The 12087-nt window shown below is 38.8% G+C and overlaps 1 protein-coding gene across 37 annotated transcripts in view; it reads left to right on the forward strand.

Annotated features, from left to right (window-relative positions):
- The window catches only part of Trpm3 (transient receptor potential cation channel subfamily M member 3), an 819042-nt gene that overhangs the window by 532417 nt on the left and 274538 nt on the right, over nucleotides 1-12087 (forward strand). For 33 of the 37 annotated variants that reach the window (XR_013438078.1, XM_078047505.1, XM_078047535.1 and 30 more), the window contains exons 2-3: nucleotides 2709-2788; nucleotides 4077-4281. Coding sequence is in view for 36 of the 37 variants with exons in the window: in XM_078047505.1 (XP_077903631.1) it covers nucleotides 2709-2788; nucleotides 4077-4281 (285 nt within the window). In the remaining variant the exon portion in view is untranslated. Of the gene's footprint in view, nucleotides 1-1654; nucleotides 1688-2056; nucleotides 2079-2708; nucleotides 2789-4076; nucleotides 4282-12087 lie in introns of those variants that run through there. The other 4 variants (XM_078047531.1, XM_078047530.1, XM_078047527.1 and 1 more) reach the window with 3 other exon arrangements.

Raw genomic sequence — 12087 nt, forward strand, 5'->3', positions numbered from 1 at the left:
CCCCAGGGAGAGAGGAAGAACAGTTGACATTGAGGTTGGGAAGTGGGGAGTGAGAATGTGAAAGGAACATGCCTGAGCTGGTCCTAGACAGGCCTCCAGCGTCCAGCCTTCTCCAAATACCAAGGGACTCCCAGGCATGCCCAGATGGCACTGCCACATCAAGGATGTTTAATATCAACAATATTGCACTTGGAGAGGCAGTTTAGCAGAATCGGTGATCGTGAACTCTGGAATCAGGCTGCTCAAGTTCAAATACTGACTCTCAAACTCTGCTGTATCTCACCACCTGAGATTCTTCATTGGTATAATTGTAGCATTTCCCTCAAAGAGTGGTTCTGAGGATCTGTGTACATGGTGCATATGTGGCACAATGCCAAGCACATAATGAGTTCTTAATAAATATTGGCTATTGTTACTACCTATTGAGCTCCTACTATGTGCCAAGGATTTTATCTGATTATCCCAAAACTTCCAGAGTAATTATGATGAACTACATGTTATGAAAGAGACTCAGAGAAGTAAATTTTTATATGCCTCATTAATGACCAGTCAGGGACTGTATGAGCCCCAACACAAGAGAAGCTCAATCTAGATCATTGCTATATGATTTCAAACTATCCTCATCTGCATTTTCAGTACCAGAATCAACCGAGGACCATTCCCTCTTCTTGAAGTGAAAGCATGGTATTCCTAAAATACTGACAGCAACTTTGAACATCAATATTACCATTGTGCCCATTTTACAGTTGAGGAAAACTGAGAAACAAAGAACTCATGTGACTTTCTTCTTGACACAGAGTCCCACTCATGTCAGTTTTTCTAACTGCAAACTCCACATTCTACCCATGATACTGCTTTTCCGACTTCTTCTCAAGGGGGATTGATCAGCACTCTCTGAAATTCCCAGATGCTCCCCAAAAAGATTTTTCTAAAAGCTGGCCAAAGTGGACCATAAAAAGAAAAAAAAGAAGTACATTCTCCATTTTCTGTTCCCTGAGGTGTAGGGAAAGTGGGTTTCAAATATCCATTGAGGAGTATTTCACCATCTTTCTGCCAAGAGATATTATCAACAAAAGTATTCAATGTCTAGGGAAAATCATGGCCTTTACAAAAAAGTTTGCAAGCTTCTTTTGTAAAGATTAAGTCTAGCTATCTTTGCTTCTAAGCTCATTCCTGTTGCAAAGATGTCACCATTAACTTTTCCTACATGTTTGGGAAGAAAAATCTTTGAGAATATTTTCTTTTATGTCTAGCTGACTAAAAAAATTAAAAAAAAAAAAAACTGCAAATGTTACCTTTGCAGCATGAGGGTACAAGGGTCCATCTGGACCTGTGGCTATCCGAGGAATTGTGGGGCTCTTTTTCATGCAGACAACGCATGGATACCCAGGAATTATGTGACCCCATTGTCAACATCACTGAAACAGGATGCAGTTGCTTGGTGGCCCCCAGAGATCCCGTATGTTGCCACTTGTAAAATGTGCATTGTCACAAGTGTTAAAAAACCACCACTGTCAGTGTTACATGCGTGCATAGGCCTCTATTATATGAGATCAAAGGGTTAAGGGCAAACCAGAATCCAGCACAGCTTCTATACAGACGTTTGAGTTGCCTTTGGCTTCAAGACTGATTACATCCAACAAACAGGGGCCCATAACAGTTAACACCAATGATAGAGACAGTTCAAGTAAACAGCTCAATTTTGCCTTAACCCTGTATATTTTAAGAGTATGAATTTAGAACTGATACTGGGTTAGAGAAAAGATAATAGCATATAGAAAGAACATTACGGGTTGTTCTAGCAACTTCCATCTTAAGTGCTTAGGGAAGGAATCTTCCGAATAGCTTCTTTGACTTCATAGGAGACTTCTCTACCATTTCAAATGCTGGTAAAGAAAAGGGTTGAGGATGCAGGACGAACATTCTTCTTTGGAACAAAGATACTACAGTTTGCCAGAACATCTTTTGTTCATCCAGGAACCCAATCGCAGGGGCAGGATATCTGGGTGCATAGTCTCAACAAAAGCTGTTTTTAGAAACTGTGTTTGCTGTGTATGTGTAGGACATGTGGAATGGGGGTAAGGGGAGTCTGTCTTATTTTCTCCCCAAGACATTACCTGTGAAATCTGGGACTATAGTGAAGAACTTTATCTCCTCCTCTTTTCATTTCCTTTTTTGTTTGTTTGTTTATACCTCAGCATTGCTAATTTGGATTTTAGAACAGCATGGTGATAGTTTGTGGCTGTTGAGGTATACAATTCCCTTCACCATTTTCTTCTTTCCTTCTATAAGGAAAATATAATGGAAGTATCATCCATGAAAACTTTATTTAGATGTATGTCTTCCTACCCTGAATACTCTCTTTCTGTAAGGTTACAAACGTAATGTTCTATCCCTTCAGGTTCATTTTCCAGCAAATAGCTTTGTTTCTTTCCTTCAAAAACCATTAGTATTTTATACATGGTTCCATCACTACTATTTTTTTAACACAGCTGTTCCCTTTAACTCTCAATATTATAATGCTAACCAAATTAGTAGGCACTGGGAGGCACAGATTTTATTATATTCAGTGTTTATGTGTGAAATAACCACAATTTCCATTTAGTTTATAATATACTAGTTTATTATGTGATTATGAAGTTTTGCTTTCTAGTCAAAAATACTTAAAGATTATATTCATCCTCTCTCTCTCTCTTTTTCTTTCTCAGGCACAGAAATCCTGGATAGAAAGAGCATTTTATAAAAGAGAATGTGTTCACATCATACCCAGCACCAAAGACCCCCATAGGTAAATATATAATCTTATTGTCTCTAATGTATCAAGAATACCTATTGCAGGGGACGATGTCAAAGTAAATATCTTTTGTTATAGTTGTTATTATTGCTGGACATTTTCAAAGCATTCGTGTGTGTGTGTGTGTGTGTGTGTGTGTGTATGCCCTATATAACATGCCATATTTATAGTTAATTCTGAATTTAAGAGCCCTCACAGAATAGCAGATATACTGTTGCAGAAGGAACTAATCACTGTATATAACACTGAGCTATATATATTTTTGCTATGGTTACTGGTTCTTCCTTCTAAGCATTTTGTTAAAATGCTTAGTTCATATCAACATGCTCCACTCTAGTAAAAAAGATGCTTTAAAAAAAATCCTAGCAAATTACTGATGTGTGACTGCAGAACTTCAGAATTCTTGGCACATTTTTTTTTGGTACTTCCTTACCTTCCTGAAGATCAACAGTATGTAAGGCAGAAAGCATTTGGAATAAAGTAGCACATCCATGTCTAAAATGCTTTTATAAGCTGGTAATGTAATAAAACAGATCATGCCATCATAAAGACTCCTTTATAACCTTGAACAAATCACCTGACTTTCAATGAATTGTTAGTGTTTAATAAATGGTAGTTTTATGTTATATCTATTAATACTAATAATTGTCACAGAGGTAGTAGTAGTGCATGAAGGACATTTTCATTGTCAAAGGAACAAATTCGAACTTTTCAAATATCTCATGAGTATTTTATTCCTTGTTTCTTCAAGAACACTTAACTCTGCAGATTTTTCTTCTTGGAATTGGATATTTGACAGCAAATGTCAACTGGGGAGAGACTAGTTAGGTTGTGACTCATGTATAAGTGAGATTCCTCATTTAAATGTGCATGTTAAAATTCTTCCCTTGAAGCTCTTCAGTATTCTTCGTGTAATACTTGATAGCTGGGAGGAGCAAGAATTAGAAAAATTCTAGAGAACTTTTTTGTTCATAGGTGTCTTATCTTAAACAATATGCCAGGTGGGAAAGGTGTGGCTGGAGAAGGAAGGATGCATGTTGTAGCTTTTATCACTAAAGCAAAGTGGGGAAAGAAGAGGAGAAAAGGAGATATGTTTGTCATATGGAGCCAGAGTTTGCATTTGCCTAATATAAGAATATAACATAATATAATAATAATTCGACGATTTTACCTAAGAATTGACTGAAATGGGTCAATATGAACGGCAGGTTTCTGCAGCAGTTGCTTATGTGTTCCAATAGTGGCTCACACAAGGGGTTCACTTTAACCTCTTATGTTATAGGTGTTGCTGTGGGCGTCTAATAGGCCAGCATGTCGGACTCACTCCCAGTATCTCTGTGCTTCAGAATGAGAAAAATGAAAGTCGCCTCTCCCGAAATGACATCCAGTCTGAGAAATGGTCCATCAGCAAACACACTCAGCTCAGCCCAACGGATGCTTTTGGGACCATTGAGTTCCAAGGAGGTGGCCATTCCAACAAAGCCATGGTAATCAAAAAGCAGCATTCCCCTGCAGAGGAATGGTGAAGCGCCTGAGATTGAGTCTTCTGGCTTAACCTCAGCCCTGCCACTCTCTAGTGGGGCAGCCTGCTCTAATTATCTTCCCCAGTAGGGGGGAATTTTACCTCCCAGAATTTAGAAAAATAATTAGTATAAGATCAAGCATAGTGATTAGTATTAATAATAAGACAGATATCCTTTTTCTGATTGATCAACAGATATAGATTGTACATTTTAATGGAGTTTGGTGTGCTATTTCCACAGCTGCATACAATACACACTGATCAAATTCAACCTCCTTTTAACCAACCCCCACATATACACCCTTCCCAACCTCTAATCACTGTTAATCAACCTCTTAATCACCTTTCTACAATCAAGTTGACATTTTTAGTTTCCATGTATGAGACAGAGAACATGCAGCACTTCTCTTTTTGTTTGGCTTATTTTCTATAGCTATCCACTGTTTGTAATATTATTTTCTGTATCTTATCTATTCCAAAATTTTTCTAAATCTTTCCCCTCCCCACCCTTGGGTGGAAAATGTTACCTTTAGGTTTCTGTTTATTCTGCTACTAAAGTAGCAGTTCTCCCTATTCAAAGTAGACACAATCATATCAGCCTATTTCCTTCCGTGTCCTAATAGAGATCTTGTCATCTATACTGAAGGATTTTGTCATCTATACTGAATGCTTTTTGTCCAAGCAGCTGTGTTCAGTAAAGTTCTTAATAGAAAAGTTGCATATGAGAAGAACTTTTTGAAAGAAGTTTCAGAAAATATACAAATTTTACTTTTAACAGTTGTCACTTCTAAATTTCAGCTCTCATCAAAGACCACTCCCTAACATGGCTGACAGATTCTGCAAGGCATACAATATAGCATATGTTTTGAAAATTCTAGAAATAGTATAGTACAAGCTTGCCTCTGTTAAGAGTTGGCTTAGGGTGGAGTAATTGGAAGTGGTTTCTCTTAGGCAAGCCATAGAGCTTTTCAAGTTTGAAGAGAAAATTCTGCTGAGAGAAGCACACTACTAAATTCACTAAGAGTCAACTCACATGACTTTCAGTCTAAAAAATGCAATGAGGCCACTTCCCATTTTTTTCTCCCTCTCCTCCCTTCATTTTTCCTCGTCCTCCTCTCCTCACTGCAATGATTTATTTACCAAGAGTGGGTAACTGAGCTATTCTCACAGTTTTTCCTTAAGAAATTTAGTTTTGAGCTATATAGTAAATCAAAGCCAATTTTTGAACTGTATATTGGAAAGAAAAGGATGCTATTGGTAACATCCAGTTGGGTTTGAGGGAAAAAAGGAATAAGTTAGTCTTATCCTATGTAGAAATAAATAAAGGAAATAGAGACTGCCAACTTTCCCACCCAATCATGGGATGTATTTGCCTACACAAAATTACAAAGGATCCCCAACTTAGAACACTCCTTGTTCACATTATGGAATTGAGCTTGTGGAATCATGCCTAAAAAGTCATGTAAGTTCTTTCTGTATGAAAAGTGTTGCTTATGAAGAAAGGGCTCATTGAGCAATAATCATTGCAGAGAGGGACACCCAGCGACTTCACAGGTGCTTCAGTGGTGCCTGAAAGCAATGTCATAAGCCCAGAAGGCACATGGTAAGCATCTGGTCATCATCTCCATTATTAATATCCAAGGTCAAATATGGACACAAATATGTTTGGAGGTAAGAGTGTTCCTCCAAGGTCAACAGCTTGGAAGACCCATATTGATGCCATTGTCCAAAAATGTGTTGCTCTTTTGGGGACTGACTTCAGATAATTTATAGATCATAAAAGAATGGCAGTCTATATTTTCTCCAAATGATAGTTTTGACAGAAAACTCAAGTACCTAAGAATTACAAGACATAGAACTCAGTTATGAATAGCTTCTGCCAGTTTTTACAGGTCCAGTTTATTCTCTGAAAGTAAAGCTTACCACCATAAAACTGTCTAGAAGAGTAGAATATTAGCTTAGTAGTGAAGAGTGTAGATCTTGGATTTACATGGTTTAAATTTACCTCACAACCATCCCATAAATGCTGTGTAACAGGGAGAAAGTTACTTAAGTTTTCTTGACCTCAATTATTTATTCTGTCATATAGACTGTTGATATTATCATAAACATTGAGATGACACATGTAAAACATTGACACAGTATCAGACACATAAATATGATGTAAAACTAATTTAGCTACTATTATTATTATCACTATCATTATTTGTCCCAGGCATTGAAAGAAATTGCAAAATCCTTCTGACTAATACTCATTTGGATGTATGTGTCTCAGTATATTATTTTTAGAAGGTCAAATTATACTTTTTCTGTTAATATTTTTGCCAGATTACTGGCACATGCCAGTAATCCCATCAGCTGAGGAGGCTAAGGCAGGAGGATGGCAAGTTCAAAGTCAGCCTCAGTAAAAAGAAAGGTGCTAAGCAACTCAGTGAGATCCTGTCTCTAAATAAAACACAAAATACGGCTGTGGATGTGGCTCAGTGGTCAAGTGCCCCTGAGTTAATCCCCATTAAGCCCCTCCCCCCCACCCCAAAAGGAAGTTCTGACTCATAGTCTACTTCTATGATGGATCATAAAATTAGAAGCAACATTGCTTTTCAGTAATAGCCTGGCTCTATCATTTAGTAGTCAAGTGACTTTGTCCAGTTTATTTAGCTTCCCAGTGCAGTAGTTTCCTTATCTGTAAAATGGGGATTGTCATTTCTACTTCCCAGGGCTGTCTACAGGATTAAATGAGTGAATACATGTTCAGCGTGTAGAACATGACCTGATGTTTAAAGATAACTAAGCATTTGCAACTGTTAAAGTTTACTGACTCTATCTAAAAGAGAAGCTTCATAATCAGTTAGAAGAAAATACACAGGCTGAGTTACTCCGGGGTAGACTACTTACCTGGGATGCAGAAGGCCATGAGTTTAATCCCCAGCACCACAAACATACACAACGATGCATGATCTTGAAGTCAGGCAGAACTGGATATAAACTCTTATTCTTTCACTGTCTCATTGGAAAGTCTTGGTTAAACCATTTAATTCAGTAGAGACTCAAGTTTTTGTTGTTGTTGTTGTTTTGTTTTTAAATCTCTAAAAGTGTCTTGGTTGCCTTACTTCGTGCTTATGAGAAGTAAAAAGAACATAAAAACCAGATGGTATATAGGGCTATTGCTCAAGATATTTGTGAAAATACTAACTGCTTATGAAAAACTAATGATAGAGTAGTGAAACACCTTCATTTATTTCCTGGGAGTCCAAAGATGTGTTAGAGTATTTCCACAGGAGCAGTTGGTTGCATAAGTCAGCATTCTGATTTCTGTCCTCTGAACACTAGCACTGATTTGACTGTCACTGGCAGGAAGCTAGCACTGTGAACACCATCCACCACTGACTGGAGATGAGGGGGTCTTTGGTCCCACATATATATTTTGACTGCCATATTCATCAATCTCCTGCATCCACTAATTCCAGCAAAATAGAGCATGACTATGTCACCTGTATCCCCTCTGCTTTATTCCCTGAGTCCCCCAACAATTAAACAGCTGCTGTGGGTGTGCTGTTATGATGGACACAGCCCATCCCTCCTCATCATATAATATTCTTCTATGTAAGCTTCTTTACCTGTCCTGAAAATGTCTAATGAACTTGAGAGACTGAAAAAACTGAAGACTGAACATCAAATAAGTTTATTAAAATACCCTTCAAAGTATTAATCAAAATACTTTGGCAATTCCTTTCAGAATCTGTAGTATATCATAATCATGAAAATAGCAACTAAAATCTATTGAATATCTACTATATTTCTGGCACTGTGCTTGGTACTTAGCTATGTTTTTTATGTTTATGACAGGAATGTTAGTCTACATGACATAATAACATACTGGGGTCTTAAAGTATTTGTCTGGCTGGGCATGGTGGTACATATATGTAATCTCAGCAGGTCAGGAAGCTGAGGCAGGAGTGTCCTAAGTTTGGAGCTGGCCTTAGCAACTTAGAGAAGTTCTAAGCATCTCAGTAAGACCCTATCCCTATATAAAATATTTAAAAGGGGCTAGGAATGTGTTTCAGTGGTTAAGTGCCTCTACCTGGGTTCAATCTACAGTACAAAAAACAAAGGTATTTGTCCCATGTCATATAGGCTGTATGTATATGCTTACATTTAGCATTGGAAGAAGAGTCTAAAGAGGATGATTGATCTTTCACCAGAAGAGTGAAGACATACAGATATCTGGTTTTGACAGCCCTCCTCAGGCTCCACCTAGTGCTCTAGAACCCAGAGCACATGGTGGTCACATTGGGCAAGGTCAACTAATTAGTGGGCACCAATGCAATGTGAAAATGTATGCTTGTGACAGGGAAAGGGGAATCAATCCCCTCTTGCCATGACTGGCAACCCCAACTCTCAGTGGACTGGTGATCCCCCCTCCCAAGGTCTTTGCACCCCTACCTGAGACAGTCTCAGTGTATGAAGTGGGTAAACTTCCCAGCAAGTTATCCAATGAAGAATTTCAAGATAGCAAGCCTAGAACCATGAACCCCAAGCACTGCCCTTCTGAGCAGTGTGACTATCCTGACTGCACACCTCTGATGCTAATGGAGGTCTCAGAGGAAGCACTACAAAGGCAGGCCTTTCTCTCTCAGTCTTGATCAACCAAATGAAGACCTGTTTTCTTTTCTAAAAAAATTTTATTTGCAAGGGGGGTTACTCAGAGGCACTCAACCACTGAGCCACATCCTTAGCCCGTTTTTTTGCATTTTATTTAGAGACAAAAATCTCACTGAGTTGCTTAGCACCTCACTGTTGCTGAGGCTGGCTTTGAATTCCCTATCCTCCTGCCACTGGTATTACAGGCACGCACCACCACACTAAAACGGTTTTTCCTTTTTATTACCACTAAAAATATAATGTGTGAAAGCCCCAGCTAATCGTCCAGGCACAGATGAGCATTTTGTTCACTTTGACAATTTACCCTTGAATTATTCTGTTCTCCTGTCTCGACAAAGAAGTGGAGTAGTCCATAGGTCAGAGGTCCCATTTGAGGAGGCAGGCTAGTGGGTTGGTGCAGACCTGGACTTTCACCATCTCTCATTGTCTTAAGCAGTCCAGCTTGTGGTTTGGATTAAGGGGAATCAGTAAAAGCAGAACAGTCTTTACATGAGCAGGACATTGTCAATTATTCACCAGGACTTCAATGAGACAGGCCAACTAACTTAATGAGCCTTTGGCCCCCAGCTTCTGACAAGCATGCTTGAAAGTTGAAATGATTTTTAACAAAGTGGCTGAAAAACTCTAGAGGCAGATTAATTTCATTTTTAAAAATTAAGACGTAATATTAACTTTTTCCTTTAAAACATCCCAAGATGGAGCCTTGGGTCTTCAGTATTCCAAGGTGGTCTGGGTACAAACTGAGGCAGTTCAGGCAGAGGAAGTAGTTGGAGGGGAAGGGCTGGTTACTAAACTGTCACAGGTCATGTGAGAGCCATCTCTCTACTCAGGAATGGGTCATATCTGTCCTATCACAGACAGGACTGCAATATGTCACAGAACTTCAGCCACCAGATTGTAGAGGGCATAGATGCAGTGGTTCTCACTTGGAGGCTCAGAATAACCCATGAGGTCATCACAAACGGCCAAGTTCAAGACTCAGTTCCAGAGTTTTGTTCATTAATCTAGGATGGAACCTGGTCCATAGGTTTTTGAACGTTACCAAGGTTATTTTGTTTAGCCGATCTTGAAAAATATTAATTAATCTTAGTCCCTGCATATCATCAATAAGGCAAGTGAATCCTGGAGAACCTAAATTATTTTCCCCAATGTCACACAATCGTTTAGCAACCAAATTCTGAAACTCAGCCTCCCAAGGACTTCCTTTCAATTCTCTTTCTCTGACATGTAAGCCTGTAACCAATTATGATGGATATTTTGTTTGGGAAGCTATGTGTAGGTAATTGAAAGGAAGCTATTTACTATTATAGTTCTTGTTCTTTTATAAGGATTTTTTAAAACTTTGTAGTAAAATTACAAAATCACTATTTAATGAGGTTATTTAAACTCAAAAGCTGTGAGCAGGAAGAGGTCTTTGTAAAATTACGTCCTGGGTTAATAGAACATTTCTGAGCCCTTGCAAGTGCTTCATGGCATTCAGGCCTCAATTTCTAGGTTTGACAAGCTCCCCTGACCCCCACCCCTCACCAAACAGCAAGGAAACCATCACTTTACAGAGAGAAATTGCAACACAGGAGACATTTTGCAGCTGACAGTGAGTGAAGGATTCTGACTTCCTCCTCAATACCAAATTGTCTCCTACCAAATTGCAAGCCTCAGAACAGCCAGTCCTGGACTATGAGATGATCTGGCAGCTCATTAGGCTACCTTATAATTTTTTAAACCTTCCCAAGAGAACAACTGGCCCTATCAACAACAAGATGGCGCCATAGGCAGACACTGTGTGGTTTCTCAAAGGCTCTTGTTTATCCAGGGCTATTGTTGCTTAGACAAGGAAACAGTGCTGATCTTGGTTATAGACAGCCCTTTATTTGCTTACTCATCATCTCTTCTAATTAATGCTGAGCTGACTTGTGGGCCAGGTAAGTATAACCTAATTAAGGACTCGTGTTTAAACCCCTCAAGTCATCCACATGATTCTCTTCAGCTTTTCCCTTGCCGTTTGTTCTGCTTATTAGATCAGGTTGAAACCCTTATTATAGTTTTCATATAATTCAGATAATTATTCCTGGCCCTCCTTTTCACACTCAAAGCTGTAACTATGGGTTGGATGAAAGGCTTGTTCTCTGAGCAGCATGGGGGTGGGGGAGTAAAGGAGTTAGGGGGAGACAGGAGGCAAGGGAGGTGTCAGCAGCTTGGCATCTACAACCTGATGCCCTTACAATGCTTCAGGGATTGAATTTGAGATTTTGAAAATTGTCGATCTTTGCATTATGCAAATCTGATCTGGGAATCATTGACTGACACACACCAAATAGGAAATTAAATGTATCCCTCTTCGCACAGACACAAAATAGTTGATCACTAGACTGCGCTAACCAAGTCCTTTACGTAAGCATGGTGAAGTTTCTGAGAGGCTTTATAGTTGCTCCATTGATTTCAGGTTTCCATCTTGTAAGAACCTCAAGTCCACTGAACTGGCAGTAATTTTGGATGGTCTTTCTGAAACTGAAAATAAGACTAGAATATATCACTTACCTTTCAATCCTAAGTATACATCCATAAAGAAGGAAAAACAATCCCCCTCCAAGGAACTATCTCATCTCCTTCCCTCTAGAAAAATGTATGCTAAATAATTCCGGCAGAAATTTCATAGACTATCCCCTATAATCTGTTCATATGCTTCGAGACATATTATTTCTGAAACTTTAGATTTGAGTTATCATCATCCATCCCTATAAGTACCTGATCTAACAGGGTAATTGTAAAAACAATATGACACTTTGACTTCCAAGGTTTTGTGGGTCATCAAACTGGAGATTTAATAACAGTGAACTTGATTGCAGATGTTTTCTTTCCTGGGAGATTTTATATCTATTAAATCATCATAAGCATTAAACCCTCACTGTAAAATAAAAGGCTCCATAGACTAGAAAAGTTAGTATCGGCAGAATTCTCTCAGCAGTCTGATGTGACATATTCTGCTTGGCCACAGCTTTAATTACAAGTGCCCACTTGAAATGCGGCTGCAAAAAATTAGGAAATGAGATGATGTTTGTCACATTTCTCAACAGAAAGGAGAATGGGGCAGTTTTCCAACTACAGACTT

This window comes from Ictidomys tridecemlineatus, chromosome 4, assembly GCF_052094955.1.
Source record: "Ictidomys tridecemlineatus isolate mIctTri1 chromosome 4, mIctTri1.hap1, whole genome shotgun sequence".
NCBI classification, from domain to species: domain Eukaryota; kingdom Metazoa; phylum Chordata; class Mammalia; order Rodentia; family Sciuridae; genus Ictidomys; species Ictidomys tridecemlineatus.